Source organism: Nicotiana tomentosiformis, chromosome 5 (assembly GCF_000390325.3).
Source record: "Nicotiana tomentosiformis chromosome 5, ASM39032v3, whole genome shotgun sequence".
NCBI lineage: Eukaryota > Viridiplantae > Streptophyta > Magnoliopsida > Solanales > Solanaceae > Nicotiana > Nicotiana tomentosiformis.
Window position 1 is genome coordinate 128,346,050 of NC_090816.1, and position 16,309 is coordinate 128,362,358.

At 36.5% G+C, this 16,309-nt stretch overlaps 3 protein-coding genes across 4 annotated transcripts; all 3 read right to left on the reverse strand.

Moving 5' to 3' along the window:
* Positions 1–1,271: 1,271 nt before the first annotated feature.
* On the reverse strand, positions 1,272–3,953 carry LOC104114234 (pentatricopeptide repeat-containing protein At4g02750-like). Its single transcript, XM_018776993.3, has 2 exons — positions 3,004–3,953; positions 1,272–2,288 (listed from the first exon to the last, which is right to left on the reverse strand). The coding sequence occupies exons 1-2, from the start codon at positions 3,812–3,814 to the stop codon at positions 1,309–1,311; spliced, it is 1,791 nt and encodes a 596-aa protein (XP_018632509.1). The 5' UTR covers positions 3,815–3,953; the 3' UTR covers positions 1,272–1,308.
* Positions 3,954–5,094: 1,141 nt separating this feature from the next.
* LOC104114235 (histone H3.3) lies at positions 5,095–6,797 on the reverse strand. 2 transcript variants are annotated; one of them, XM_009624628.4, is made up of 5 exons: positions 6,648–6,797; positions 6,051–6,122; positions 5,888–5,964; positions 5,645–5,735; positions 5,095–5,527 (listed from the first exon to the last, which is right to left on the reverse strand). In XM_009624628.4, the coding sequence occupies exons 2-5, from the start codon at positions 6,120–6,122 to the stop codon at positions 5,357–5,359; spliced, it is 411 nt and encodes a 136-aa protein (XP_009622923.1). In that variant the 5' UTR covers positions 6,648–6,797; the 3' UTR covers positions 5,095–5,356. The 2 variants fall into 2 exon arrangements, with proteins under 2 accessions (XP_009622923.1, XP_070031451.1); XM_070175350.1 differs by lacking the exon at positions 6,648–6,797 and adding an exon at positions 6,434–6,490.
* An 853-nt stretch (positions 6,798–7,650) lies between these two features.
* Positions 7,651–14,712, reverse strand: LOC104114236 (uncharacterized). Its single transcript, XM_009624630.4, has 9 exons — positions 13,797–14,712; positions 11,029–11,235; positions 10,704–10,946; positions 10,168–10,234; positions 9,879–10,070; positions 9,680–9,771; positions 8,691–8,870; positions 8,477–8,613; positions 7,651–8,375 (listed from the first exon to the last, which is right to left on the reverse strand). The coding sequence occupies exons 1-9, from the start codon at positions 14,283–14,285 to the stop codon at positions 8,195–8,197; spliced, it is 1,788 nt and encodes a 595-aa protein (XP_009622925.1). The 5' UTR covers positions 14,286–14,712; the 3' UTR covers positions 7,651–8,194.
* Positions 14,713–16,309: the final 1,597 nt, after the last annotated feature.

Sequence of the window (16,309 nt, forward strand, 5' to 3'; positions counted from 1 at the left end):
AGTTTACCGAGGCGTCACGTCTATTGAATAGGTTCCCTTTTTTGATACTTGGTCTTAAAGTTGTACTAATACGATTATATTGGCAGAGATTCTAAGCTACTAGAAACTTAGTGCGCATTTGGACATAAATAATATGAGATTTGAAAGGAAAAAAGATTGAAATTAAGTTGCAAAAAAGGATTTAAAAATTAAAATTGTGTTTGTCAGGGAAGGGAGGAGTGGTTCAGGAAAGAAATTCACAACTTTATCTAATAACAAAGGAACAAAATAGAAAGTACAAAGGGATAGATTATGTTGAAAAAGAAAGAAAAAAAGATAAAAGAAAAAAGAAAATGCAGATTATATAATCTCATTATGATAATATTGGAACCACACGAAGTCAAATGAAACTGACATGGTCATTGAAACTCATCTTATAGAAACTAGTATCTTGTGCCTCCTACAACAACTAGCTAGATTTCCCATCGGCCTCTCTAATTTAAGTCAAAGTCGATCTCATATATAACTTTATGGCCCTGACCTGTAACTGGACCTTTATGCGCTTCTAACATATTGTTTAGTCAATGATCAATATCCCAGTTGGTCCTAAACATGTGACGTGTGGTCGGGAAAAGAATTGTAATAGTTAAATGGTAATTGGTTGTATATATTCATATAGTTGACCCCAACTTGCTTGGAATTGAAGCATAATTGTTATATATGCAGATTATACAATCTCATTGTCTTATGGCAACAACTTTGGCATCAATGCCAAAAACCCCACATTGGAAATTATATATTCAATAAGATTGCTTTCCAGTTTCTTTACAAACAACAGTACCATAAGATTCAAGTTACAATCTAATAATAGTTCTAACATCAACCTGAATCTGAATAGTGCAATGTTCAAATGACTGTCGCCGCCTCCCTTTTTTTCCTTCTCCTTCCTCTATTCATGGGCCTACACCCCCTCTGTTTCAGTATCATCCAAGAGCAATTATTACCAAACAATGGAAAATGGGAGATCAGCTCACACTTACCCTTCATAAATCTTCCAGCTTTTGGGGTCAAAACTCTGATCCCTTTACAGGCGATCAGTTCCCCGGAAATTGCATAAGAATGGCCATTCTGCCTATTTAAAGTCGATCATACCCAAAGAGTATCAAAAGCAAGAATGTTAGTGCATCTGGTATGCTCCTGGTCGAAAAGTTTCATCTTGCTTGGACAAGAACTCAGTACTAAATGAGCATTCCAGGCAGTAGTGATCCCGAATTTTCAGTGTGTGTCCAAAATTTTCCAAATTTGATTAGTTTACTGGACATAGATATGCTAAATACATGTGCATTCCAGTTCATCCAGGAAGTAAAAGTCGGTGAAGTCCAGAACTTTTTCCTGGAATTTCATCTGCAAGTTCATCCACTTGAGTGCTGTACGGATTTCTTGTATATTTGGATGAGAGATATCCCCTCCCAGAAAATAATGTACCTTATTTTCAATCTCCGTCCAACTATATGCCGGTTTCTTTTTTATGCCATGTTCTTTCATCAATCCTCTCACTCTTGTAACCTCCCCCCACATACCTGCTTCAGCATATATATTAGATAACATAATGTAAGGCCCTGAACTATCACCACCTAATTCCATGACTTTCTCTCCAGCAAGCTGCCCTAGTTCTACATTGGAATGAGCGCGACAGCCAGCAAGAAGGGCACCCCAAGCAGCTAAATCAGCTTCAAAAGGCATCTCTTGGATAATGTTGTAAGCCTTGTCCAGCTGACCGGCTCGGCCAAGTATATCAATTAAACAAGCATAATGCTCCGGTCTAAGAGTAATATTGTAGTTTTTTACCATTGAATCAAACCAAGAAATACTCTCACTAACCAACCCTGCATGGGCACAAGCAGATAATAAGCTGAGGAATGTTATACCATCTGGTTCACATCCTCTGAGAACCATTTGCTCCAAATACGCAACTGCTTTCGCATACAACCCGTGCTGTGCAAAGGCAGCAATTATAGTATTCCAAGAAACAAGGTCTGGACTTGTTATTAATTCAAAAGCCAACTCACACTCAAAAATGCTGCCACATTTGCTATACATAGTAATTAGAGCATTACATATGGAGACGACGGAGTCTACCCCAAATTTAATGACAACTGCATGAGTTTGTCTACCAACTAAAGGAGATGCAAGAGCAGCACATGCAGAAAGAACTGAAGCACATGAAGATTGATCTGGTCGAAGAGACATCCTAAGCATCTCTACCAGTAACTTGAGTGCCTCTTCGTTGCGTCCGTTTTGTGCATAACCTGTGAAATTCATCAACAGAATGAATACAGGGAAAGTGTATTGGCACCTGACAAACAAATTATACAAAAAGCGATCACACATCCAATGGTTACTCGAGCCAGCTGCATAGTCACTCAGCTAACTACATAATAGAGGATTTTAGACTCAAGAATGGTAGAGCTGAAGCAATGTTAGTTAAGCTAAAAAATGTCACATCTAATTGTTTCTTAAATATATACTTTTTTTTCCCTTCCCTTCTTAGATGTATACTTCAAAACTAAAAGTTTGTATTTCCCGCTAAACAAATTTTTAGCAGTTGATCCAACAAAATTTTCAGCTTTCTTAGCATGACAAGTCCAGATGCTTCAGCTTGTATTTAACTGATGTTTTGGGCCAGAATCAAGTGAATACGGAGCAGAACACTTAGGTCCATTCGTCATATTTATTTAAAATGTAAGGGTGGCAATCTCATCGTACAATAGATTGATTCAGTACAATAAAATCTTGAAGTTACTAAGTAAAAGATTATGGTGCACTTGCCTGACAAGAAGTGAACACAACTCTCCATTTCTATGCTCAATTACCAATTTACCATGATCACATTACATACGAAAATATAAATCATCACTATGTCTATAATTATCAACTTAATGAAACCACGACAAAAAGAAAGAAAAAAAAGAATCAACCACAGGGATCACACTATCTAAATCTCGAAAATCATACTTTACATACCTGAAATCATGGCATTATAAGCAACACTATCTTTACATAGTATTCCATCAAACAAAATCCTTCCTTCCTCCACCCGTCCCTCCTTGCAATACCCAATTACCATAGCAGTAATCGCAACAACATTCTTATTCTTAGCTGGCATCTTTTCAAACAACTCTTTTGCCTCATCGAAACACTCGTTCTCTACATACCCATTAATCATCACAGTCCAAGAAACCTCATTTTTCTGTGGCATACGGTCAAAAAGTGACCTTGCCTTGTCAATCTCACGTCTTCGCATATACCCATCGATCGTTGCAGTATAAGAAATCACATTCTTTCTAGGCATCTCATCAAACAACCTTGCCGCTTCCTCCACCATACCATGTTTAACATAGCCTGAAATCATTGCATTCCACGACGCAACATTCTTCTCGGGCATAGTGCTAAAATATAAGTAAGCATCATCAATGCAATCATTTTCCACACACCCCGCGATCATCGAATTCCAAGACACTACAGTCCTCTCAGGCATTGATAAAAAAAGCTTCTTTGATTCACTGAGACACCCATTTTGCCAGTAGGCTGTAATCATTGAATTCCAAGAAACAACATCTCTGTGTAACATTTCATCAAACACCTTCCGAGCAGATTGGAGTTTACCTTCCCGTGCCAGTTCGTTGATCCTGATGTTGCAGTTGTAGACATCCTGAGGTGATTTGGAGGTTTTGCTCGTGCGGCGGGAAAAATAACGTTCAAAGCTATAGCAGCAAGGGAGGTTTAATGGTATGAAAGTTTTGAGCTTGGAGCTCAGGAAATGGCGAACAAACATTAAAGATAAGGGTATAAGTAGAAATGTTGAAATGGAACCACCTATTGCATGGGGCAGCAATTAATCAGTAGTATACTTAGGCTAATTAATCAGTTCTTTAAGCCAACGAGAAGGACACGCACGCACACTTAACATTAGCTAAGGGATTATGTGGTTTCCAGTTGGTACTGTAATTAGGGAAAATTTTAAAAAGGACAAATATCACTCGAAGTTAATGAGATAGAGGCGTAGTTTTGTATTACACGGCTTAAGAACTTTTGGCTAAAGTCCTATAGAGTTATCAATCTGGTATCCTTGAAAGTAACTAGTAAGTGTCTTATATTTTCATTAGATTTAAAGGGCCGCTCAAACTCTCTTTTCAGAGTTATTCTTTTCCCCAGAATCCGTTTTCTTTGATTCAGGAGACACTCATATTGTCAATAGACTGTAATCACTGAATTCCAAGAAACCACATCTCTCGGTAACATTTAATCAAACACCCCGCACAGATTGGAATTTACCTTCTCGTGCCAACGCATTGATCTTGATGTTCTAGCCTTGTGCATCGAAGGATAGAAAGTACCTATTTAAGATAATTCCAATTCTATTTTAAACCCCTCAGAAGATGTTAACTGAGATTTTCTGTAGGATATAACTTACACGGATGTTGTGTTTCTTTGGCACTCCTTATGACATTGTCACACTGCAAAATAGTGCAGTTACATTCTCTGCATAGTCCTATGCTCAAACTTCCCCGAGTATAAGATACAACAAAATTTCTTTACATTTCGACGAGTCAAAATCCAAGCAAGAGCAGCAAGTGCCACACTCACAGAGACGTGGATAGCTCGGCGTTGGCTTCTCAAAATTAAGAGCCTGCCAGATATGTTGCGTGGGCAGATTTTATGAATCCATCTCGTATGAAATAGGTTAAGAAAGTTCAATACTTTGTACATTAAGAAATGATGTCAAGGCAACTTATTGGAATGGGTCAACTGAGGATCCCTTTGACAAGCTTTTAAAGAAACTACATGGACAAAAAAACCTTGTGCCAATGTCATGTTCGACTAGCAGAAAGGCACCCTTTGACAAGCTTTTAAAGAAGCTACATGGACAACTAGCAGAAAGGCATCGTGTTCGACTATACCATGAGAGTTGCAACGACCAATGCATCAGCACTCCTAAGGCGTTGGATGCCTCTAAAAATGTCAACAAACATTTAACACCAAACTCCAATTTGGCCCTAAAAATATCATTCCAGTGCTAACAATAAGACTATGAAGTGGAAGATAAGAGGCAAATACCAAACAGTTGAACTAAACATTAGATGCAAATTCTGAAACTTGTTCAACACCAGTGGTGTGACAACAAAACATTAGAAAGATTCAACAAATACTATGCTTCTCCACCTCCCAAAACAGAACAACAATTACAGCACACCTCCATCCACCACACAAAATAAGATCAACATAGCACATCATCCCTACTACTAAATTTTAATACCATCACTGTCTTTAACAAAAAGATCTAAAATCACCAACAGAGCTACCACACTTGATCAATTTAAGCACGCTCGCCCCTGATACGCCTAGCGAGCTGAATGTCCTTTGGCATAATGGTGACACGCTTGGCATGAATGGCACAAAGATTTGTGTCCTCGAAGAGACCAACCAAGTAAGCCTCAGCAGCCTCCTGCAGAGCCAACACAGCATGACTCTGGAAACGCAGATCAGTCTGAAACCAAAGAAGCCACAGAAAGAACCAATCAATCAATAAGTAAACTATTAAAGCTACATCCCAAGACACCATAGTTAGAACCAAAAACAGATTATAAACCATCACCATATTTACCTTGAAATCCTGAGCAATTTCACGAACAAGCCTCTGGAATGGGAGCTTCCTGATCAGGAGTTCAGTACTCTTCTGGTACTTACGGATTTCACTGCATAACGTATGAAAGTGTAAGTGATCATATGCAAATTGGGCATAAAGAAAACTTTTATTTTACACAGCTCCTTAAAATCAAGGAAACGTGATAATAATATAATACTACATACAGCTTTATAGGAAACAGTTACGCAAGATGTAACTTACCGAAGAGCAACAGTACCAGGGCGGTATCTATGAGGCTTCTTCACTCCACCGGTAGTAGGAGCAGACTTACGAGCAGCCTAATTCAAGTACCACATACCATTAGCTACCAAACAGAACATAAGGTTACAAATTCATATACAAACATTTTCAAGGAAAAACCGACCTTAGTAGCAAGTTGCTTCCTAGGTGCCTTTCCTCCTGTAGACTTACGAGCAGTTTGCTTGGTACGAGCCATCTGAAATGCCACAACCAATAATTTAACATAACTAAAACAAAAGATTCAATTTTTCTCTAATTAGTTGACCTATAACAAAACAAAACAAAAATCCAATATGATTTAGTAACTTAAACTGTACCTGAGAGTTCTGACAAAAAACAAATAATTTCACATAATTACAACGACATAATCAATTTACACTTATTAACCCTAACCATAACATGAAGACCAAAGAAATGTTCAATTTTGCTCTAGTAACCTAATTGTGCCTAAGAATTTATGACAAAATAACAAAATTTTCACATAATTATGACGGAAGACTTAATTACCAGATATATTCATGAGATCCAACATTTAGTCAAAAGCCTACCATGAGAGATTATCAGAAACCCTAGAGATTACAGACAGATCAATCATTCTACAAATTAAATAATACCTAAATTAAATTAAAATGTTAATAATATATGAATTACAAAGAATAATTCAAAAAATAATGGCGCGGATAAGAAAATGGAAAATAAAAAAGGAGATAAGATAATTTACCTTCTCTTTTTTCTTTTCTCCTTCTTCTTTCTTCTCTCTGCTTTAGTGGAGCGAATGCGAAAGGTTCAAAGATTTGCAGGTTGACAGCTATATATATTTTTGTGGATGTAGGAGATGGATAAGATCGGACGGTTGAGATTATTTATCCGTGTGCTTTCTCGGGAGAATATCGAGGGTTATAAAAGGTGGGTGTTGTGTTTTCTCCAGCTCATTCGACGGTTGAGATTCTAAGTTAATGGTTGTTCCCGGATCGAGAGGACTGAATACTTGATTCTTATTGGTTGAAATTGTTAGGTGGTGTTTTTTTTCTGGGGTTAAGTGGTGTTTAATTGGGGTATTTTGGCCTTTTGCTTTGGGCGGTTAACTCCACAAACAAGAAAATGGGGTAAACGTAATATTTATCGGTAATAACAGCAAATTAGGGGGGAAGCGTATATTTTAGTTGCTTCTTCCCTTCAAATTTATGTTGCCTTCTATAATGGTGATGTTCGGGTCAATTTAGGCGCGAATCTCATGTGATTTTTACTAGTCACTAGACACTAAATTTATGGTATTCGGATCACTTCATACACAAATATTATATTATTTTCATCATTCATTCATATTTTAGTTGTACGTCGGAAAAAGAGAATAAAGGAGATATGGTGAACGTAAGATGTACTACAATGTTATTTTAATCATAACTTTTCTTAATGAATATTTCTTTTTGTCATCGCTAATCGTAAGTATTTTAGCTATCCATATTATGTTGCAAAATTACATCATTTCTAATATACACCTTATGTTGGCATCTCTCTATATGTTTAGAAGATTTGCCATTGCACCAGTTAACGCTGCATGCATATCTTCCAACTCACTTTTAAAAGAAAACATCTCACTATGTTTCACAATATCCCTTGCATTTTTACCTCAAACTAGGTATATTGGGTATCTATATTGCGTTGTTAGCAAAAGAGAGAACTTCCAAATCTATAACACTTGAGAAAACCCTGAGAGACTCAAATGGACAAGAGCAAAAACTATTTTCTTGCGCCACAAAATTATTAAAGTAGTCCCCTGCGGCTGTTAAAACACAGAACCTCGCCAGTTTCTGTTCAATCAAAAAAATCGGAAGAGAAGTTGCTCAACAAATGATTAAAAAATTCGATTGCCTACTTCTATATTACAGGATGGTATGAACAAATTAGTACAAATTCCTGTAGAAACTAAAACAAAAACCAAAGCCCGAGTAACCCTCTTGTATCCAGCAGGGACTGTATCACCAACCAAAAGCTCACTATCATTCTATCAAAACTAAACAATGAAGAAAATCCCCAATTTCTGCACATGAAATGAGAAGATATTGCTGTAAACTAAGTAAACCCATCACCTAAAAGAATGCCTTTGTACTTCCAGCCTGCACTTGGGTTACCAATGTGTCTTTCTTAATCAAAATGTCAACCGCTAAGTTTCAGGATCTCTTTACCCATTTGTGGTGCAATCTTTTGTACATCATAAAGGGAACACAGGTTTCACGTTTCGGATGCACAAAGGATAATCAATTATGATTATTCGAATCGAAAACAATCTGATACTCGTAGAAGCTTTGCAAGTCGTCTGATAGCTGATTGCACAGTTTCAGAGTTTGGGGAGAATGTATCAGGAAGCTTTGGTAAACAAGCAGGCAAATACTGATCTTCACGTTCCTGCAAGCAAAATAGAGCGAGCACAGCACGGCAGAATATGAATCTGCACAAGAGGAACAACGCATGTGGTTAATATCCAAGAAGGCTCCTAGGGTGACTTGTAACTGAGAATTTACTTGATTGGTACAAACAGAAAATGCTTACCTGAGAATAAGCCGTCTCAGAAATGGATCAGAAAGAACTTGAGCCCAAACCAAATCTAGGCTAGTCGATGTACAGAGGTTTACTTCCCACTCTGCAAATGCAGTTGAGATGATGCCATCAGCCTCATCAAAACAATCCTGAAGAGCAAATTACCAAGAAAGTTAAACCGAGTTACAACTGCTCAGTAAAGAAATTTGCGTCACGGTCTACTTACCATATCCTTATCAGAAGAGACAAGGCCAACCAACTGGCAGAAGGCCTGTAAGGGAGCAGCCAAGAACAAGGTGAACTGACTTCCAGATTGTGTTACATCAGTACCTGAGTTCTTGAATGATGGCCTCAGGGGAGAGAGAAATAAAGCACTTTTTTCTCCTCTTTCTGCACCATGTAGAACCTGGAGAGCAATTGGTGATGTGTCAGCAACGAAACAGTCCTCTTCTAATGATAATTTTCAAAATTGAACTTGCGAATAAAATAAGTCATACGTGAAGTGTAATATTTACAACAGTAATTTTCCCATAAACCCAATAGATGAGAACAAACAGCCAATCCAACCTTATTAACATCTGGTGAGAGTGGCAATTGATTTCTGAGTAGCTAAAACAAACTGTACTTCATAAAGTGGGGAATACAAGCAATAATAGATTTGGAAAAATTAGACTCCCTTCTTTAACAGCATACCACTTCTAGATGAGTCGGATTCACATAATTCAACAAACGCAATCAAGAAAAGCAGCACAGAATTATTGGCCATTCAGAAGTTCAACATGTTATCAGGCACAAAAGGCACAATCTGAAAAATAATAGATCATATATAACACATGTTACCACCAAACCAGCCTAGACATGTATTCCACTTATTCTCTTGGGAGCAAATGAGAGTAAGCTAGCTTTTTACTGGACAACCACTCCATAGTTTCATAAAGTATGTTGACACAATCTCATTATATGCTTAGAGTGTTTTGTTTGGACAGTACGCCAGATTAATCCATAAGAAACTGCGCTAGTGCAAAGTTTTTCTCGCATAATCTGCAATTGCGTCTCATAAGAAGTCAACACGCCAAGATATTTCATCTTTCTTTCTCAAAAGCATTACACGTTTTTTAGACAACAACTAGAATCCAAAACACTGTGGAATCTGTGTCTTACTCAAGGACAGGTCATCATGGTTTAATGAGTTAGACACAGTTCTGACAAACCTGCCTTGAATGCATGGCTGTTTTCACTATCAATTATCAGGAATAGAGGTCTTCGTGTGAAAGGAATTAGATCTCCTGGATAGAGGTTATTTGAACCTGCAAAAATCCAAAATATAAACGTGACGTAGTTGGATTTAGAACAATTTGAGATAATCATGAACCAATTTATGGACTGCACATAAATTAAGTTCTGAATGGTGTACCTCCACTTCTGCTAGGACCTAAGCACAAACAATTCTCAAAATATTGACCCATATCTCCATTGGTGTTGGTATAATTTTCATGTAAAGCACTCTTCTGTTCATAAGAAGTACGAGAAAGAGCATTGTTCTTTGAAGATTTTCTAGAACTTGAAGAGCTTTCCATGTGAGAGGCGGTACTGTGATTTGTATTTCCTGGAAATCAATAAAGAATTGAGATTTCTGCCACAATGAGGATATCAAAGCAGCTAACATACTGTTTCCGTTAAGGGAAGAAAAGAAGGTCGCTAACCTGATGCAGAAATATATATTAATACCACACACTCTGGAGGAAGCTCCTCACACATTGTAGCAACAACCTGCAGAACAAGACCGACTAAGGATACACACTAAGAGTTTCCAAATGTTAAGGTGGAGTGCCAGAAGCAATTACTTGTATCATATGTTACTCCATAATCGATGTAGATATGGGCAGGGTTCAACCATTAATTAGAATGTTCTAAATATTGGGTGGTTCAGGTGCAAAGAAATCATCATTAACATCGAGTGTTCAGGCAACATATGGTGGGCGACATAAGCAACAAAACTACTACTAAGAGATTTCAAATTTTACTCTCCATGTGTAGTATACTATTACCATGTGCTTCTATATTCAGTGGTCCAATCAGTTCCCAACACAGGGAACCAAATAACTTAACTAACAAATCAATCATCAAAGATGAGTTTCTACATTCCCCGTTCCTTAATCAGAAGCACTATTTCATTATATGACTCCTTAGATATAAATTAATCAGAACAGCAACACAGAGTAAACATAACAGAGCTCACAGATATCAATAGCGGAACAGAAGGACGGTAAAGAACAGCCTTCTTGGGATTTGGAGGCAAAGCTGGATCCATCATCTCAGCAGCCAAGTTTATGTCTATAAGTCCAGAAGTTACAGATTGGTCGGTAACAGCACCATTCTCTCGTGGTTCAACTGGACTTCTTTGATAGAAAGATCCACTGGGTTCCCATTCCAAACATTGCAGCATTCTGTAAGTGTCCAGTGTTAATTCTGCAAATTTGACCTGAAATAAAAGTGAGGAAAGGTTAATTGTGCATTATAACTGAGCACAACTGAACACTGAAGTATGAGGATGTCGTCGATACCTCACTTTTGTGATAACTTGTCAGAAGTGCATCTCGAAACTTTAGCACCTTCTTAGCATGGAAGCGAGCTACATATGGACGAGATGACGGATGTGAATCAAAGAGAGCACAATATCTAAGAGGCCTGGCATCTGGAGATGGAGAATCAACTCTTGTAAACCTAACAATTTCTTGCACCACCAGTCTCCACTCTTTGAAGTTAGTACCCTGTGGTGAAATCATTACTTCATCTTATGGAAAGAGATACAGAATTGCCGTTCAAATATAGCTAGTAAGTACAGGGCCAAAGTAGCCAAAGCATCAGTTTATTGTTTAATGCAATTGGAAGATGCAAGGGTGCTCCAAGCACAATCAAGTAACTTCAACTACAAGCAACTTCTCTACCCGAGATGCATTGGATATATGAAAAGAAAAGGAAATCAATGGGTAGTTAGTTCAGTGCTCAACTCTATACTTCCGCAGATAGTTCCAGAACCTATCTCCTCTGTATTCTCGAAGTGCAAATCATCTGATTGCTCAAATGTTCATAAAGTAGACGGGCATAACAAATTTTGCGTTCACACTCAGAGCTTTTGAAGATAATATGCAGAAAATCTTGCTTAACATATGACCCTTGTTTCTTTAGGAGCATGTAAAGCATTTCCCTAGACACACTTCCATTTTGATTTGAAGTAACGAGCACTACCATCAATAAAGTAGAATACAACTCAACCAAAATTCTTAATGTCTCTCTCTCTCTCTCTCTCTCTCTCTCTTTTATATGTATATTTTCTTAATGACGGTGGTATATAGGCCAGCTTGGGCGCGCATCACGCATTGCACTCTTACTAGACTAAAGCCTTTGGGACTTAGTAGGCGTTTGGCCATAAGTTTTGGAAGTTTGTTTTCAAAAAAAATATCAAATATGTGTTTGTTTATAGAATTAATCTAGTTTTTGGGAGATTTTGAAAACCAAAACTTCAAATCCCAAATATAGCTTAAGACCTCTTTTTGGGCCAAATCATGACAATTTGGGACTTTTGAGTTGAAAAAAAAAGACGAAAAAAGGACTTTTTAACATGTCAAAACTTGCCCCAAAATTCAAACACATTTTCAGTTTCAAATCAAACTTCACCCAAATCAGCTTTTTCAAAAAGTATTTGGGAATCTATGTCCAAACGGGTCCTTAATCTCTATATTTGTTCACACTTCACACTGTATAACATGTAAGCAAACAAAGAGAATATACCCTGCCACCAAAGAAAAAGCAAAAGAATGCAACAAAACAAGTCACCGACTGCTTGCGCAGAGTTCGCCATCCCTAGTGCACCTCCCCCCAAAATTCATAAATACCAACATTATCCGCCATACATTGGTGCAGGAACATGTAAGTTAAATATTAAAGAAAGATTGAAGAGTGTATGCATTTTGTTATACACCCTTATGTGTTCCTTCTAAAGTAGAAGGTACAGGGGCAATTAGCACTTTTGGCAATTAAGCTAAAATAAAACCACTTTTTTAGAAGACATCAAGGTAAATAGCGTAGAATTGTCAATGATTTAGGTCTGAACACTAAGAAAGTCTTATCCCAGCTAAGCTCTAGAAGAAGTCATGGTATATTAATCAGTAATAAAAAGGTCATTCCACCTGAAACTTATCTCAGTTTTTTCATGGATTGACCATTCTTTACCATGACCAATAACGATAAGTTCTCCATTACCCAAAAAAAAAAAAAAAAATGGTCCAGAGAAGCCATACTACATGTATCAATTGTTACATGTTCTCAATCACTGCAACCAAAAACACAATACACGGCAGAGCTTAGTCTAGAGAAGCTATATTACATGTCGCAATAGCTCAGGTTACAAATTCCAGAATTTTGGTGTGTATTAAACTTGCTTAAACTATCTGTACGCTTAAGTTGATAATACGTGCCTTATCGTCTCCCCCCACCCCCCAAAATCTTTTACCATGCTAAGGAGCTAGAAAAGGTGTCTAATTTGCTAGATTAAAGATAGACTCTCGCTTTCCAAATAGAAGGAACGAAGCAAGCTCAAGTGATCTACTGAAAAAAGTTTAAAAATTTATGTTAATTCTTCAATCTGACGGGTAAATTTGTGGATTTCACCATACATCTGATAAATTCCTTTTCTGGACTTCTCGCCAACAGTCTGACCAAAGCTGACTTAATAAATCTATTGAAATATGTTCGAAATTCTTGATAATTCCTCAATCTAGTAGCTAAACTACAGGATTTTTATCATACAAATGATAAATTCTTCTTAGATTAAGCTTCAGTTCCACTAAATTAGAAACAAACTTAAGAAATAGCAATGAGTGAACCTAACAATTCAGATATAAATCTATTGGAATATCTTAAAATTTTGTGTTAATTCCTCAATTTGACAGCTAAATTACTGGATTTTTATCACACAGACAAATTCTTCTAACTATGCATTCACTAGAACAAAAAACTGCCAAATTATTGTCAAATGAGCTTCAGAGCCACAGAAATGGAAGCAAAATTAACTAATAAAAGGAACTAGTACCGGAAAAGCAGCTTTACTATCATCAACAAAATTCAGAAGATAAATTCTTCTTAATTTAAGCTTCAGTTGCAAACAGTAAGAAACAAAATTCAGAAATAGCAATGAGCGAAACCTAAGAATTAAAATATTTACTCAAGTTGCTTTCATTTTACCAAAAGACAACTTAAATTGTTAAAAATGAGCTTAAAAGCAGAAAATGGAAGCAAAATTAACAAGGATAATGAAGTAATGAACTAGTACCGGAAAAGCAGCTCTACTGTCATCAACAATAGCTTTAAATTGTTCCACAAGCAGTTTCACCATTTCCGATCGATTTAAAATCAACGAAACCATTAAAAACCTAGCATAGAACCTCAGCTCTTTAAACCTCACCATTCGTTCTTTTCCAGAACCTTCGAAATACTTCCTGTGCAAAATCGCTTCGTAAAAAATATATGATTCGAGTAAAAACCTAACTTCGCTAGTCCTCATGTACTGACTGAAATAAAGCTGACCGATTCTCGAAGCGATCTCGCCGATCTCCCATCGTTGTAACCCGCAGTCCGTTAGCTTCGCTCGATTCTCCTGCTGGTACTTCCATAACCTCATGTACGCTTTAAACACCTTGTGAAAGTAATGGTTGCTCGTTCCCCACCGTCCGTACGCCGGCAAATCCCGTACTCTGGCGTACTTCTTCTCAGCACTTTCTACTAACGCTCTAAATGTCTTCGGAACTACGTCGTCTGCCATCACCGGAAAATTACTCGGCGGAAAATTTGTACCTCAGCTAAGAAGAAGAAGAAGCATTACTCGCAGGAAAATTTGTATAAACGGACCTATAGATACATATATAATGGCTAGGTAGGGGTAAGGGGTAAGGTTGGACTTTTTATGGGGGGGTGGGGGCACAGGTAAGAGAAGCTGGTGAAATTGAGGGAATTTTGTGAACTGTGATGATCAAAATATTCTGTTATTTTGTTTTTCTTTGTAATATAATTTTGTTTTTTCTTTGGCTTTTTTTTTGCTATGTTATTTTATTGGCTTCGGCGATTTACAATTTTACATAGGCGGCGTCAGTAGCTGAAATTGAAAAGGAAGAAATGCCGGTGGTGGGGTTTAAAGGGGGAGTGAGATTTGTTTGGAAGTTTTAGAAGTGGGAGCTGTGTAAAGTGGACGGCAATTACAGAGTAACGATATCGGGAAGTTAGATGATTTTTTTATGAGTTGTTGAGTAGTGCGTTTGGGAATGACTTAGGGGTCGTTTGGTTAGTCAATAAAATTATAAGTAAGAATTACTAGGAAATTAGGAATTTTAATGTTGATATAGGGATTAAGAAGTTCATACGCTTATTTCACGATTATTTATGCATTAAAGTAGGATATGCAGTGTATAAAATATGGGTTTGATTTAAAGTTAAATAAAATTTTATTTTTCGATTCCACTCTTATATTTAAAAATAAATAAGAACGAATATTAAGGTAGTATGTTTATATAATACCCCTAGGGGAACGGCCTTATTGGAGCAATGATAAAGTTATCTTTCTGTAACTTTAGAGGTTAAAGATTCGAGTAATGAAAGTAGTTATTAATACATGCATTAGGGTATGTTTTTTATATCACACTCCTTGGGGTGCGGTTCTTCCTCATACCCTGCGTGAATGCGGAATACTTTATCTATTGGACTAAACAAAGCAATAATCAAGGATATTTTGGTCTTCTAGTCATTTAATTTAGCAACTTTTAATCTAAGTAATAGAATTTCATGTTGAATCCAATATAAAATAGCAAAATTGTGGTGTAAAGTAACCCTAGTACTTTATTAAGGTAGTATGTCTATATAATACCCATAGGGGTGCTATCCTATTGGAGCAATGGTAAAGTTATATTTGTATAACTTTAGAGGTTAAGGATAGTATGCTGGGTATATTAGACTTCTGGTGTGCGGTTCTTTCTCAGGCCCTGTTTAAATGCGTGATGCTTTATCTATCGAGCTAAACAAAGTAATAATCAAGGATTTTGGTCTTAGGTCATTTAATTTAGCAATTTTTAGTCTAAGTATTAGAATTTCATGTTTAATCCAATATAAAATAGCAAAATTGTGGTGTAAAATAGCTCTAGTACTTTATTACTTATATAGAAACAAAAATCAATTTAAATACGAGATAAGATAATCTTGAATTATTCAGGAATTGATTTTCTAATCTCAACAACCAATAATTTCATACTTTGTATTGGTGATAAGTCATACTTTTCCGTCATATTTTATGTGGCATTATTTGATTAGATGAGAAATTTTTAAAGGCAAAGAATCATTAGACCTTTTGGTCTATAACATGTGACAAAAACATGTGTTAAAGCTAAAATAAAATGTTTGAAAATATAAAACGTAATATCTTTTTGGAATGAACTAAAACTAAAGAAATATCACAGAAAATATTACATACAAAGTATTGATATACCATAACGAAAGTGTAATGAAAAAAACATATTTTTATAATTAATTGCCTGCGATTTTAATTTCTACCTCCTATTTTCTTTAATTCACAGGAAGGCATAGAATATTAAACTCCGATTGTTGTGAAATTTATCGGGTTATTTTACATTATCAGGTCGAAGTTAAACCAATTGCTAAATAGAACTCCGTGAACGTCTCCGTCTAAATTATAATGGACAAATAAGATGTTGAAAAATAGGTGGAGAAAGTCCACTTAGAAAGGCAAAAGGTCAAGATTAATATAAACAACCTTTAGAATTAGTAAATGAAAAAGGAAAA

What these genes read in the sequence shown, in the direction of transcription:
- LOC104114234 (XM_018776993.3), bottom strand. Translation starts at nt 3,814, where the DNA reads ATGTTTGTTCGCCATTTCCTGAGCTCCAAGCTCAAAACTTTCATACCA. An exon ending in TTATAATGCCATGATTTCAG is followed by an intron (nt 2,289 to 3,003) that starts GTATGTAAAGTA and finishes TGAATTTCACAG; the next exon opens with GTTATGCACAAAACGGACGC.
- LOC104114235 (XM_009624628.4), bottom strand. Translation starts at nt 6,122, where the DNA reads ATGGCTCGTACCAAGCAAACTGCTCGTAAGTCTACAGGAGGAAAGGCA. An exon ending in GGAAGCAACTTGCTACTAAG is followed by an intron (nt 5,965 to 6,050) that starts GTCGGTTTTTCC and finishes TACTTGAATTAG; the next exon opens with GCTGCTCGTAAGTCTGCTCC. An exon ending in CCTGGTACTGTTGCTCTTCG is followed by an intron (nt 5,736 to 5,887) that starts GTAAGTTACATC and finishes TACGTTATGCAG; the next exon opens with TGAAATCCGTAAGTACCAGA.
- LOC104114236 (XM_009624630.4), bottom strand. Translation starts at nt 14,285, where the DNA reads ATGGCAGACGACGTAGTTCCGAAGACATTTAGAGCGTTAGTAGAAAGT. An exon ending in CAAGTTATCACAAAAGTGAG is followed by an intron (nt 10,947 to 11,028) that starts GTATCGACGACA and finishes CTTTTATTTCAG; the next exon opens with GTCAAATTTGCAGAATTAAC. An exon ending in TCTCTTCTGATAAGGATATG is followed by an intron (nt 8,614 to 8,690) that starts GTAAGTAGACCG and finishes TTTGCTCTTCAG; the next exon opens with GATTGTTTTGATGAGGCTGA.